This window comes from Fundulus heteroclitus, chromosome 13, assembly GCF_011125445.2.
Source record: "Fundulus heteroclitus isolate FHET01 chromosome 13, MU-UCD_Fhet_4.1, whole genome shotgun sequence".
Classification (NCBI taxonomy): domain Eukaryota; kingdom Metazoa; phylum Chordata; class Actinopteri; order Cyprinodontiformes; family Fundulidae; genus Fundulus; species Fundulus heteroclitus.
Genome location: NC_046373.1, coordinates 36740305 through 36755330, shown reverse-complemented (window position 1 = coordinate 36755330; position 15026 = coordinate 36740305). Strand labels below are relative to the sequence as shown.

Below are 15026 nucleotides of genomic sequence, written 5' to 3'. Positions count from 1 at the left end.
GGGAGAAAAAACATTCATTTAGCTTTCCAGACATTTATTTTCAAGTGGTGATCTTGCAACCAGTAATTTAATTTCTGAAGGTCAATTAACGACTTAATTGAGTCAGTGTTTGATCCAGACACAAAGAGAACAGGATCATCTGTGTATTAAAGTATTTGAGTAAGTGAACATGTTAGGAAGGTAAATATATAACAGAAAAAGCAATGGACCCAGTATACTAACCTGTGGGACTCCCATACAGCATGGGACTTTCTGAGCACAGCTCCTGTCCTTTTATCAAGACTGCCCATGAGACGTTTACTCTTTCAAGGGCTACAGGCCATTTCCCTTTAACATAACACACACACACTCTCTCACACACACACACACACACACTCACACACACTCACACTAGAGGAGCTGGGATTTGAGAAACGTAGGACATCCATGTGGTTGATGACAATTTGATGTGGGGTTATAGCCAAGTGCTCTTTCCAGACACTCTCAAATGGTTTCCTGTCTACGATTTGGCAATTTAAAGTTTCAGCTCCCTTCAACAATTCCCCACAGGACTGAGGTCTGATGACTGCCTTTGCTGCACTGTGACCATAGAGTGTAGCCAGCGATTATTGCCTTGGTGGCTTATTCCCTGCCATTGTTTTGCTGGGAAACCAATTCATGCCCCATCTCTAGTGTTTTGGCCAAGGGAAGAAGGTTCTTGGCAAAGATATGGTGGTTTGTGGCCCCACCCCTGGGGCCCTCAATGTGCTAAAATGTTGTAGCTTTGTCAAATAAACAGCCTCACAATGGATCTTTAGGGATTGTGTGAATGGAGTTCTTTGGCATAAGAGAAGTACAACTCCAAAGGATTAAAATGAATGATTACATGCTACCAATGCACATATTGAGGGCATATTGAGGAACCCCATGGACAGACCGTTTCAACAGTTTTAAAGCCAAGCAGTTGAAACGGCCAAAGAAATCCCTCAGAAGGGCCCAGAACTACTGTAGTCTCTAGACAAAAGATGGGCCCTCCCCTGTGAGCTTACTGTTGAGCATGCCCAGCTGTGAGGTGACTGGAGAATTTCTTAGTGGGGACCTCAAAGTAGAACTGCTGGGAACCGCTGCTGGGAACCGCTGCGTGGCCTGATACATGTGAGGTCTGTGCAGGTTCTTCTGGATAAGTCTATGGTAGGCATGGCATGTGTCGCTATATCAGCGTTGAGTCTGACCCACGTAATCAAAGAGAGTTGAAGTGCGTTGTGCTTAATTCTACACTAGTTGATGACTCTTTTGAAAGTTGTTTCAATTTTCAGATCTTCCTCAGACTCGTTTTTACCCAGGAAACATTTAGAAGCTGTTTCCATTACCTTTCAGCTTCATTCCACCGAGACCTGGACGGTGGACCAGCGCCATCTAGAGCCCTGTTGTATAAAGGAACTTGCTGTCAGACTGAACAGTGGTGTTCTGATGGTGGGTGGAACCATGTGACCGCAGGAGTGGGAACTAGAGTTGGGAAAGCCTTCAAGTTTATTTTTTGAACTTTATTTAAAACATACGGAGATAAAAGAGACTTGGAACAAGCAGAGAAACCATCCAGGAGAGCAGACAAGAAGGAGGAGTCATTGAAATGCCATTGGGGTTTGGCAAACAGGTTTTCAAAAACCTTCTCTTAATAATCATCGCATCCATTGCTTTTAAGGAATAGTAACAAAAGTAGTATGGTAGTAGTATAATAGTATTTAAGAAGAGTAGGCGATTAACAAAGTTTGTGCAACAATGTAAAACACGGATCTTGAAACATTCGTTGCCACATCAATGACGCTCATGATGAGCCAGTAGTTGGTTCACCCAATAATCTAGAATAATCTAGAGTCTAGGCGTAAAACAAGCCATGTTCTTTACATTTTCTCTGCGTCTAAATCTACAGATCCCTCCACCTGTAGTCCAAAGTTTATTCTGTTAGGGCCCTAACATTAAATAATGTACAGTAAATAATGTTACTGCCACTGGGGCCCTCATTTTCTAGGGCCCCAGTGGCAGTAACATTAGGGCCACAGGTGGAACAGCGCCCCAGGTGTTGAAGACAGCATGGAGCACGCAGCGCTGCTCTTAACTGTTTTCTTTTCCTTCTTTTCTTGTTTTCAGGCTAACTTTCACCCCCACCCTGATGACGTCAGAAGTTCCGCCTGAGTGTTTTTCTCTGTGATAAATTGTATCCAGCAGCACATTCTCGCTGTGTGTGTGTGTGTGTGTGTGTGTGTGTGTGTGTGTGTGTGTGTGTGTGTGTGTGTGTGTGTGTGTGTGTGTGTGTGTGTGTCAGGCTGACATGTTGAGGCAGAGGTGAAGGAGGAGCCTTTTAGTGTCACAGGAACACTTGCTGAAGGAACAGGAGGCTGCAGGAGCAGCAGCACTTTCTTCCGTCTTGGATTTTTGGAATCCACGGCCTCAAATTGATGGAAGCCGCAGCGCAGAAAGCTTCCTAATCTGCCACCCAGCGAGGCAAATCCACTCAGGTGAGTGGGTGAGTGTGATATGCGGGGCGGCCTGCCCTGCCCTGCCCTGCCCCAGCGGGACACGATCAGCTGCCAGATGTTGCTTCTGCCGCCACAGCTGGACTGACTGCTGTTTAAACGGCAGCTTTGCTTCAGGGAGAACCTGCCAGATTCGAGGCTGACTAGAGGAGGTGAAGAGAAGGTCCGCCGACAGCAGCAAACGTCTAGATCCGCTCTAAGGGACATATGGGCTCCAGCCTTCACTTACTCTTCTTCTTCTGGTAACTGCGTTGCTCGGAGGTTAGCACGTGTTTGTGTAAAGTAAAAGAGTAAGAACCCAGTGGGCTACTAACGCTAAAGTAAAACTTCTCAGAGTTGCTGCTGAACGCTGATTCCCCACGTGGCTCCGCATCATTTTCCATCCGGCACGGCAACAGACGGCGTCTGAACGACGTTCCTTCCACGCGACACGGCGGTAGTTTCTCCTTTATTGCAATGACAGTCATTGCCCCTGCCCTGGATTTAGCACATTTATTTCAGTATAAAATGAAGAAGACTTCCCATCTTCATGAAATGACCAATTGATGATATCCTCTCAACTTGATTTTGGCCAAGTCAAAATTTAACATGAAAAACATTTAGGTTTTAATTATGAGGGTTAATGTATGAGTATAATGAAATGGATGAATGATGTGGAGTGTTTCCATTCAGCTTCCTAGTCATTTTCATTGTTAGCAGCTTGTGGGAAAGCTACATCTAAAGCCTAGTGATTGCTCTCCACCATTCTATTTTTAGTGGTATTTTGCTAATATTTAGAATTTGAATTTATCTGCTGATATGTCTGAGTTTTTCTCCTCTTGCCTCACGCAGATTTATCATTCAATTCAATTCAATTTTATTTATATAGCGCCAAATCATGAAACATGTCATCTCAAGGCACTTTACAAAATCAAGTTCAATCATATTATACCGATTGGTCAAAAATGTCCTATATAAGGAAACCAGTTGATTGCATCAAAGTCCCGACAAGCAGCATTCACTCCTGAATCATGAACTGTGGAAACTGTGTTTCTGTCCTTTCGCATTAGTGTCTAGTGTGTTTCTTTAAAGCCTCCATCCTGTTTGCCTCCCCTCTTTTCAAACTTGCTGGGAAAAAAAATAATGAAACGGATCAAAATCAAATGTCATTCATTTTGGTTGATTATTGAATTATTTGTATACTTCCTCAAATATTCAAAAATGACCTCAGCTGTGCCCTTAAGATTTTGGAGAGATTTAAGTTCCCATGTCTCCAGTTTTTGTTTTTAGCTATCATTTAAGAAGCAAACTTTTAAACGAAAATGTCTGTCATCAGGTACTGGTATGAGGAAATTGAATCCATATATTAACATTCAAATGGGACTTAAACATTTCTGAAGAAAAAAGATGGTAAAAGCCTGTTTAAGGCTTTGTCAGGGAAGAAAAAAATGAACCTATTAATTGTTTTTCTGATCCTCCTTTTTGAGTGTTTTAAGCTTTAATTTAGAATGACAGTTTAGTGTAGTAAATGTAGTAAATCTTCATTGATCTTTGTCTCATGTATATCAAAATGAGCCAAATGTGGAAATTCTTTTGGTGTTGCCCTTTGTTTCACTGCTGCCACCATCATGAGTAGCTTTGACGTCTTCTTCCCCATTTTTATTGGTCTTTTCTCTTTTTGCAGAAATTCTGTCTGACCATTTAACGTTTGCTGTCCTACATCACGTTCCTCCAAAAACATGCGTAGATTCAGCTCTGAGGGATCCCTTCTGGATCTTGACATGGCCCGGTGGAACAAACCGTCACCAAGGAACCCAGAACATGGAAACAGGCAGAAGTCGGTCACCAACACGCCTCATTTGGAAAATGATGAACTAGATGCAGGGTCAGCCGGTCTGATTCCCACCATTCAGGAGCCGTCGCAGACAGCGAGGGATGTCAGGAGGAAGGAGTTAGTCAAAGAGCACAGTGTCAGCGTGGAGAACCTCAGTGATCTGGCCAAACAGGAGATGAACCATCTCAAAGTGGGCATGATCAACGAAAGCTGCAGGGCATACAGTGATAGCCAGCTGGCTTCAGTCACCGAGGACGTCAGTGAGAGTGTGGAAAGAGATGGCCAACAACACATGTCTCTGTCAGTCTCCACCAATCCTTTGTCCTTAAAGTCCCAGGAAAGACACCAGCACAGAGCCAAGCTGTCAGCTGCTAAACTGCACATCAAGAGTCTCTTTGGACAGGTAGGACGTCCGTTCTGTTCCGTTCTGTTCCGTTCAGTAACATCTATTCACACCGTGTCACCCTGACAGTCGTAGTTTAGGTTCTGGGGCTTAATGGAACTCTGCAAGTGATAAAAGTCTTCTTTAGTTATGGTCTTAGCCGGCCTCACTTTGATTGAGGGCCATATCTCATAGACAGTGGGGAAAACTGCTCCTTTAGAGAAATGCAATCCAAAAGACACAGACTTCAGGAGAAATGGCTGAGTTAACCACATTCACCAACAGCAAGTACATGCAAGGAGGAGTGTGAAACATTAGGGTTATATTGTCTTAATAAAAAATCACATTATTTTTCCAAATCTCAAAAAGCAGTTGTAGGGAACAATCTTTGTCATGGAAACGTAAGAAAACGGTTTCCAAATGTTGGAAAATGTCGGTAATGAAGCCCTACAGATTAGGTCAGTGTGTTGGACTCACTAATTATGTCCATGTGTTTGACATTTAATTCCAGCTGAAACATGTAGGGAAGAAAGTTCTAGCCCTTTCTCTCATTATATTAAAACGTCTGCTTTTCTCTTGTTTGTGCTGATACATTTAGTTATGACTACGTCTTCCATAGCTGCTTTCTTCCTGCAGCTAGACACCTTTCAATGCTTTCAGGCTCATGGACGCTCCTAAACCTTTAATAAAAATGCAAATGTTCCAGCTATATTAAGACACTTCAGCCCTTTTCAAATGCTTTTAATGAGGCCTCCCACAACTAAACATCGCTGGCAGATTGGGAAAATGAGGTACTGTCAAAATGTTCAGGATTTTTCAGGTTAATTCAGATAGAAAGTTACCAAGCTACTATAAATGAAATGTGGCCAGGACCACTTCAGCGGGGCTGGCTGCCGGCGGAGCCCACGGCCTCGTCCCCGCGGCTCCTGGGGGCGTCGGCATTGCGCTGGCTGGGGGATTTCCTTGGGGGGGGGGGGGGTTGCAGATATCCTGTGTCGGCCCCTCCTGGGCGCCCTGCTTTAGGGACCCCTTTGTGAGTCCGGGGTTACGGGTCCCCTGACTCCTGCCTCTGTGGAAGGCGGGCCTTTGGTTCTCCACAACCACTATCGAACTATTTCCTTCTGGATAATTTTCACCTAAACTAGTGCACTCTCACAAACTCCCACAGGTGCTGGGTCCCAGGTATTAAATGTTCACTTATATACAGGAAGGCTCTAATTTATTTATTTATTTTCTTTTACTTTCTTTTTTCAGGTATCACATTACACATGTCAGCTTAAATAATAATACATATGATTTAGCAATGGTATCAAGGTGTTACTCGATTGTATCTGTTGCTTTATGTCTGTTGGTTGTGCTGTTCTCTTTACATCTCTCTTTCCAGGTGATGGAGCAGACAGAGGACGTTTTATCATTCTCTTCCTTTTATCTCTTCTTTCTTTCACCTCTTCTCTTTCTTTTTTTTCTCTTCTTGTTTTTCCTTTACTCTCCTACTTTCCCATTGTAGTGTCCATATAATTTGAAATTCTCCCTGCAGGAATCACAATAAAACTATTTACACGCACAAATCAAGTGGAGCATTATGGTGAAAGCTGTTTGCTCCACTTGTGAAAGTAAAATCTGTCGAGCTCTATCTGGCATTAAGACATCAATTCCTATTGCCACATTGCTAGACAGGACACTGGGGGAAAAAAAAAAAAAAAAAAAAGGAAATGAATTGATTCAAAGGCTCTAGACTGAAAAAGCAACAGCGAAGCTAATCCACATGAACTCACCTCCTGTGGGTTGGGAGGTCAAGTTATGGGCTTGGGGACTCTCAGTCAAAAACTCAAAGTGGTTTATTGCTTTTGAACAGGACTTATTACTTTAAGAGCATATGTATGAATTCAAACATAAGTTTGGCAAAAGAGTAGGATTAGATTTCAGATTTGCCCTTTAGACTTTTATCTTCCATTCAAAAATGCTATGTTAAAAAGATGGCTTAAAGACGGAAGCAAAATACATATTTATTTGTCACACAATTTCAACATGTTAAATGTTGTGTCAATCAGTCTGTTTGTTGTCCAATAAGATGGACAAATCGGCGTGATTCAGCCATGAAATAATCTTCACAGATTCATCAGTATAAAGAGATGAAGTCTGCTAAATCAATACCATGACCAGCCGGATGGATACTGTGTAGCACTCTCCGTTATGAGCTTTATAAATCTATGTCTGCTTCTATTGAATCCATTTGTGGAAATAAGGGACATTCAGCAGAACTCCCCAAGCTGATTGGGTGAAGCGACACCTAGTGCCCGCCTACTAAAGGTTGGTTTTAGCCAATCATGGTCTCAAATGAAAACATAAGTAGCAGACTTCATGAGAAACCACAACAAGGTTAGCTTGTCAAGGCACTTCTTGCTGTTCTTCTATCAAAGAAGAAATCATGGATTCTTACAAAACAGATGTGAACCCAGCAGCCATGTTTCTGTTGGTTCGGCTGTGGGCTCGGCAGCTCTTGCTTTCGTTGCACCAGTATCTGTCCGTCCGTCTTCTTCCGCTTATCCGGGGTCGGGTCGCGGGGGTAGCAGCTTCAGTAGGGAGGCCCAGACGTCCCTCTCCCCAGCCACTTGGGCCAGCTCCTTAGGAGGAATCCCAAGGCGTTCCCAGCAGAGAGACATAGTCCCTCCAGCGTGTCCTGGGTCTTCCCCTGGGTCTCCTCCCGGTGGGACGTGCCCGGAACACCTCACCAGGGAGGCGTCCAGGAGGCATCCTGACCAGATGCCCGAGCCACCTCAACTGGCTCCTCTGGACGTGGAGGAGCAGCGGCTCTACTCTGAGTCCTCCCCGGATGACTGAGCTCCTCACCCTATCTCTAAGGGAGAGCCCAGACACACTACGGAGAAAACTCATTTCAGCCGCTTGTATCCGGGATCTCGTTCTTTCGGTCACGACCCAAAGCTCGTGACCATAGATGAGGGTAGGAACGTAGATCGACCGGTAAATCGAGAGCTTCTCCTTTTGGCTCAGCTCTCTCTTCACCACAACGGACCGGTACAGCGCCCGCTTCACAGCAGACGCTGCACCAATCCGCCTGTCGATCTCCCGCTCCATCTTCCCCTCATTCGTGAACAAGACCCCAAGATACTTGAACTCGTCCACTAGGGGCAGCACATCCTCCCCAACCCGGAGAAGGCACTCTACCCTTTTCCGGTTCAAGACAATGGTCTCGGATTTGGAGGCACGGATTCTCATCCCAGCCGCTTCGCACTCGGCTGTGAACCGCTCTAGTGAGAGCGCACATACGCACCGGTATGTCCGCCTTAAAACACAATACTGTAATGTGATTGGGCTGAACCGTTTTGGTTCAGACACAAATGATTGAAGCCAGAGCGGTATAAGATGGATCCTCATTTGTTTGTGAACGCACAAATACCACAAGAATTCAGCTTGCAGGCAAGGTTACTACATCAATGTGAAAAGAGGACATTTAAGGTCTGTATGTAGAAACTGTTCAAATAAAATGACTTAAAAAGTTAGTAAAAGTATCTTTCCTTGGAGCTCTTGGCGTTGGCAGAATACCTTTAAATAATTGTCTGATTTTTGTTTCAGACTCCACATTCATCAAACCCCAACTTGTTTAATGCAGAAGAGAAAAACAGGTGAGAACCTTGTTTCAATGTTTTTCCTGTTTATGATCTTAAAAGACACAGTCACTACCTCCATATGGGATGGATGGTTAGTTGAGTTTCTGAGGTCTGAATTTCTAACTTTTGTTTGTTTTCCTTTAACTGCCCTGGATTTGTTTGATCAGCTTTGATGTTTGTTGCATGTTCAGATATGATCTGATTTTACTGATGTATTCTTGTCCATCTCTGTCCTTTTCTGGCCCCTGATCACAGTGCCAGAGAGAGAAGGTCCCGTCTGCATTTCATGAGACAGTGGAGTCAGGTGGGCCACAATAAGAAGGGGCGGATCAGTCGTGATATGCTGGAATCCTGGGCTGAGTCTCTGAATGCCCTGCTAGAGAGCCCAGGTAAGTCACAGATGCATTATTGACTGTAAAATGAGATGAGGATCAAGGAAAACTTGTGAAACTAGTTCAGCTTTGGCCTCTGCCCTCCTCAATGAAACGGAAACTGTTACTACAGAGGGGTGTCTCCTGGGCCTGTTACCCCTGGTGTATACGCTTTAGATGGGGAAATATGTTGACAGGACAACGACTGTGCAGGTCTCTGTGGAGAAGTTTCAAGATGAATGCTATATTTGAAAGAAAGCTGTTAGAAGTCCTGTTTGCAGTTTGGCAGAGGTCATAAAGGGTACAAAGAAAGCCTGTTACAGTTTTTCTTGATCGCTTTGACCTGCTTCAAGAAACTGGAATCCACTCAGTTTCCATCATCACTATCTCAGCAGAGCAGAAGACCCTTTCTCGTTAGATTGACACATTTTCCCCACCCTTTTGCAAAACAGCTATCAGATGTTAAATAAGCACTCCAAAGCGCATTGTTTAAGCCATGGTAACCAAACAGAAATCACCTATTCCTAACTATCAGAATGAAATAACTAAAGCGCCTTTTTGACACTACACCTCACAAATCTTTAATTAGCAACCAGTTGACAGGCTTTAAAGCCGCCATCTCCGGATTGTTCTTTACCATGGAAGGAGGTCGAAGTTAGATGATCATGAGAGGAAGAGGAGTCTGTGTGCAAGGTCAAGTTGTAGTTGGAAGGACTCACATTTTAGGAGAAATTTCTCTGAAATTGTATTTTGGGTTACATTTACAGTATTTTCTATGATTATGTCAGCTTTCAGTCACAGTTTGAAAAGAATGTCATGGAATCAATTAAATTGACATCAAAGCATTTCTAATAGTTGATCCAATTCTTTACAGGAAGGAACAATTTGACTCAGCCTATGTAGAAGGATAACAAATGACACTGGCATGAAAGCTATGTAATAGACTACAATGCCACGCAGCGGGGCACTGATTTGCACTGAGCGCTGTATTTTGCTGTCTGTTGTGTTAGAAGAGCTCACACCGTTGGTTACAAGTTGTGCTGTTTTCAAGGCAACATTTGCTGTTGATTCACATTTTAAATGTTTTGGCACGGTTAGAGCTGTTTGCAAAGAATGTGTGTCACTTTGACCATGAGTACCACTGTATATGCCTGTATGTTAACCGTTTTGAAAACGGGCCGTTTGAATGAACTGCTGCAAGTTCAATAAAGAAAAATGAACAAGGTTTTCTGGTAAGGTGAGATAGAATCACATTTTTTGAAAGAAGCTGCGTGGCCAAAAAAATCAATAGCATCCATCACCCTGAACACGTCATTCAAAAGTGGAAACTTGGTGATGCCACCACTATGGTTAGGGAATGCTTTTCCTCAACCAGGACAGGGAAGCTTGGCAGAATGGTAAGGAGGACAAATGGAACAACATCCAGGGCAATCCTGCAGGAAAATCTCCCAGAGGCTGCAAAAGACATGAGACCAGGGCAGAGGTTCACCTTCCAGCAAACCTACATTCAGTTGAGAATGTCAAGCAAGACTTGAAAACTGCTGTTCATGGCAATTTCCCTCTAAGTTACAATTCACTTTAACATTATTCTCTACCTTCTGTACAGTTAAAGCCCATAAATGACATTGATGGTTGTTTTTAACTTAACAATGTAAAACGGTTCACAGGTATGATTATTTGTATCTTTGTGACACAACCACTAAATTGTGATATATTTTCTGATTATTTCAGTTATACTATGCAACAACATTATCTCATGTTTTGCAGAGTTGCGCATAGTTTTGTGGTACACATGAGCAACAGTAATCTGTGCGACTGGTAGCTGCTGCATGATACAGGACCTCATTTCAGCACTGGTGATCTGGTCTGACCTCCATAAGGTGGTCTGACTGACATGTTTGAGGAATTTCAGTAACCAGCCAGGTTTCAGTCAGACATACAGTAATACCAAAAACCAAGAGAAGAAGCTTAAATATGTTCCAAAACCCAACTGTGCTTATGTCTTTAGTAGGCCTTAGGAACTTTTACCAGTTGTATGTGGATGGGTGTCTTTCAAATGCGTGTAATGTGAGGATAGATGAGATAAGGCTCACTTCTGTTTTTTTCTCCTGCTGCCAGTTGGTGTTTCGGTGTTTGGAGCATTCCTGCGCTCTGAATTCAGCGAGGAGAACCTGCAGTTCTACTTGGCCTGTGAACAGTACAGACACTCATCCAACAACTTCAGTCTGCAGAGAAGAGCGAAAGACATCTGCGCCACCTACATCCAACCTGGCGCCCCTCGTGAGGTACGGGGCTCCCGACCATCAAGGCTGGTTAAAAAATGCAAAGGTTCCTTATGACCAATGTTTGCTTTTTAAAGATAACATTTTCATTCCTATGGCCCTGAATTAAGTTGTTCTTCCAAACATGACAAGGGATTAGTTATGAGCTGAAACAGTCCTTCAAAGTGAGGATCATGACATTGCTGTTATCTTGCAGGTAAACCTGGACAGTAAAACTAGAGAGTTGACCCTCCAGCTGCTGCAGGCTCCCTCTCACACCTCTCTTCTGTCAGCACAGAAGCGCGTCTACTCTTTGTTGGACACCGACTGTTACCCACGTTTCCTCCAGTCAAACGTCTACCTAACATTGCTAAATGAGGTCGAAGCCTCGCAAAACTGAACTTCAGCAGCCAGAGACTTTGGAATCCGTTACTTGCAAGCTTTTCATTGTGAATGAGTATTGTGAGAAAGATAAATATGTTGATGCCAAGTGGACACTGTAAATGTTTTGCACTTGAATTAAGACACTGAAAAATCCACTTCCTGTCTGAGCCCAAGGAATATCAATAAATAATTATTGTCAAAACCTAGCTGGCCTCACTTTAAAAACTGCAAGCAGCTGGGATACAAGTGGAGCCGCTGCTGTTCTATGGGGCTTAAGAGCACATGACTATAATGTAACTGTTCTAATCCATTCTGTACTGACGAATATTTGTAAGCAAATCACCATCACAGATGGAGGTGCTGGACTTCCATTAAAAACAGAATGTTTTTAATTTTAATAAGCATGTCTTTTTTCACCAGCCTGTTTACTTATGTGGTTTATGACCGAGGCCTTTGACATCTAAGATGTCTTCTTCTCAATTTCATTTCAGGACTCTTAATCAAAGCATAACTACATCTTAGACAGACATCAGTACGGATCAAAACACACGACTATCATCTGCAGACAGCATACATTTGTGGATCCTTTTTAGAGCTGAATCAAGGTTGAATGTTAAAAAGTCTTCATTTTTGAGGGTTTAGAGGAGCTAAAACCTAATCTGAATGAGCAATGTTTGCGTAGTAATGTTTGACTAAATTGAATTCAATTTATTTGGGTCTTTAGCTGGTCACAACCACTATTGAGCATTTTTCTAATGGACAAACCTTACATACACACACAGGTACTCTTGCAAACACAAGTGCTTGGATTCAGGTACTTAAGAGATTGACTTTTATACATAAAACCCTTATTAGCTTTAGCTGTCACTTTATACATCACATATTAAATAAAACTGTATTTTTCAGTGATGGTAACAAGCTGTTGGTTGTTTGTACCTGTAATACTTTTATCAGTTGGTTTTGCTGTTCTTTTTATGTCTTTCTCTGCAGGTGTAGGGCAGACTGAGGATGTTATCTTGCTCTCTCCCCTTCTTCTATTTTTTTCACTTTTTTCCCCTTTTAGCATTTTGTCTCATATTTTTCTTTCAGCTACCTTCCTGTTTTTCTGTCAATTGAACAAGAAATAGTCCCAGAATAAAATCCAGTAAAGCTTTTTTGCATATATAAATCAAGTGGAGCACTATGGCGAAAGCAGTAAGGCTCCACTTGTGAAAGTAAGATCTGCTGGGCTCTCTGGCAGCGTAGCATTAAGAATCGCTGTTTTAATGCCAAACAGGACAAAAAAACAAAGAATTCATGTTTTTTATGGTGCCATTTCACAACATGTTATCTCAAGGCACTTTACAAAGCCAGTTCTGTCAAATCCTTTATTGGTTAAAACCTTTTCTGTCTATGGATAGGATTCCAACACTGGTTAGATTGTTAACACCCCAGATGGAAATCCTAGTCAATAAAATAATGTACAATAAAACACAAAATGATGTGCTGGTATATGTCTACACACTGAGTCTTCTTGTATTTTCCCCTATGCTTTCTAGTTGGCTGCAACAGTGCCTCCTGAGTTTGGAATAAATACACACCAAGCCATTTTCTTGCTTTCACTTTAACATGAACTGAATGTTCTTGCAGTTGTTTATAATCGTTAAGCCTTTTTAGAGCAGCTCCATGATCCATATAGCACTGCCTGAGTTTTCTTTTCTGCTTACTGGAAAGGAAAAAACCAGCCAAGCAGGAATGAGCGGTGTGTTGATAAGGTCAAAGTGCTTTGTGAGCTGCTCAAATAAGAAACCTGAGAAACCTGAATATTTCCACTAAGACTTCCAATTAGTTCTATTGCAAAGAAAGACTAGTTAAACCACACAATGGAGATAAGAAATTGAGCGTCATGGAACCTGTGAAAGTAGAAATGTTTAGAACGAGGAAGAAGTTGATCAAAATGTTGATTATTTGTGAGAATTGATAAATAAAATCCTGTTGGTTTGTTGAGCACTTTAACATTTCTCATCAGTCTTTGATTTCAGCCAAGAGCCAATCATGATATTGTATGGTTTGTTTTTACATTCAAGTTTATTTGGTCCACATTACCATTGTCTTTGTAATGCCCAGGTAGTTTCTGTTGTTTTTAGGCCCATTATTCTGTATCCCACCAGCTCATGGCTTTATGTACTCCATCTCCTTCAAGCCCTGGGGAAAGCAGCGCCCCTATCCAGAGTAAAGGCAGTAAATTATTTTATTGACTTTTCTGTTGATTACAGACAGATAATACTGTTTAAGAATGACACACGCTAAAATGAACGGCAGTGGCTTTTTTATTGTTTGGACAGGTCAGCAGATTAAGTGAGAATACCAACAGAATGAGTCACCTTCCAGAAATGCGTCAGCAAGGTACTGCAAGTATAAACACACAGATGTTGACGGGAGATGGGCAGCAGTTCCTCAAACTTAGAAAGCCAGAAAACACTACACAAAGGAGTGTTGTCATGACCATGATGCGGCCAATTGAAACACATTTGGTTTTTGGTTTTTTCAGTTTTCAGTGGGAGAAATAAATTGATACATTTTTATTGTAACCCTTTTTTGTTAAGATGGTAACACTAACTGACTTTTATTAACTAAAAAAAATTGTTTTTTTGTCAGTTTTTGACAAGTAATTTACTAACTGAAAAAGTAAGACTACTTGCACTGCAAATAACACAGCTTTGTTTCCGTTTTTTTCAAATGCAAATAAGAATTTGAAAAGACAAACCCACCTGGGGGGAAAACCCTAAGAAATACACCCAAATCATTGATTCTACAGTGTAATGAGGAGAAAGTTGTAAGATTCTTCTGGAACACTAGCTTATGGTACCATCCATCCATCTTCTTCCGCTTATCCGGGGTCGGGTCGCGGGGGTAGCAGCTTCAGTAGGGAGGCCCAGACGTCCCTCTCCCCGGCCACTTGGGCCAGCTCCTCAGGAGGAATCCCAAGGCGTTCCCAGGCCAGCCGGGAGACATAGTCCCTCCAGCGTGTCCTGGGTCTTCCCCTGGGCCTCCTCCCGGTGGGACGTGCCCGGAACACCTCACCAGGGAGGCGTCCAGGAGGCATCCTGACCAGATGCCCGAGCCACCTCAACTGGCTCCTCTGGACGTGGAGGAGCAGCGGCTCTACTCTGAGTCCTCCCCGGATGACTGAGCTCCTCACCCTATCTCTAAGGGAGAGCCCAGACACACTATGGAGAAAACTCATTTCAGCCGCTTGGATCCGGGATCTCGTTCTTTCCGTCACGACCCAAAGCTCGTGACCATAGATGAGGGTAGGAACGTAGATCGACCGGTAAATCGAGAGCTTCGCCTTTTGGCTTAGCTCTCTCTTCACCACAACGGATCGGTACAGCGCCCGCTTCACAGCAGACGCTGCACCAATCCGCCTGTCCATCTCCATCTTCCCCTCATTCGTGAACAAGACCCCAAGATACTTGAACTCCTCCACTAGTGGCAGCACATCCTCCCCAACCCGGAGAAGGCACTCTACCCTTTTCTGGTTCAAGACCATGGACTCGGATTTGGAGGCACTGATTTTCATCCCGGCCGCTTCGCACTCGGCTGTGAACCGCTCCAGTGAGAGGTGTAGATCACGCCCTGATGAAGCCAATAGGACCACGTCATCCGCGAATAGCAGAGACGCAATCCTAAG

At 43.2% G+C, this 15026-nt stretch overlaps 1 protein-coding gene across 5 annotated transcripts; it reads left to right on the top strand.

Annotated features, from left to right (window-relative positions):
- The first annotated feature begins 2282 nt into the window (after positions 1-2282).
- On the top strand, positions 2283-11751 carry si:ch211-152p11.4 (regulator of G-protein signaling 1). 5 transcript variants are annotated; one of them, XM_012853706.3, is made up of 6 exons: positions 2283-2495; positions 4177-4729; positions 8303-8352; positions 8593-8726; positions 10827-10993; positions 11187-11751. In XM_012853706.3, the coding sequence occupies exons 2-6, from the start codon at positions 4232-4234 to the stop codon at positions 11367-11369; spliced, it is 1032 nt and encodes a 343-aa protein (XP_012709160.2). In that variant the 5' UTR covers positions 2283-2495; positions 4177-4231; the 3' UTR covers positions 11370-11751. The 5 variants fall into 5 exon arrangements, with proteins under 5 accessions (XP_012709160.2, XP_021166893.2, XP_021166892.2 ...); XM_021311218.2 differs by having other exon boundaries at positions 2283-2503; XM_021311217.2 differs by lacking the exon at positions 2283-2495 and adding an exon at positions 2539-2755.
- Positions 11752-15026: the final 3275 nt, after the last annotated feature.

Coding starts and splice junctions, on each gene's coding strand:
- si:ch211-152p11.4 (XM_012853706.3), top strand. CDS start 4,232: ATGCGTAGATTCAGCTCTGAGGGATCCCTTCTGGATCTTGACATGGCC. Junction 8,727..10,826: donor TGCCCTGCTAGAGAGCCCAG/GTAAGTCACAGA, acceptor TCCTGCTGCCAG/TTGGTGTTTCGGTGTTTGGA. Junction 10,994..11,186: donor AACCTGGCGCCCCTCGTGAG/GTACGGGGCTCC, acceptor GTTATCTTGCAG/GTAAACCTGGACAGTAAAAC.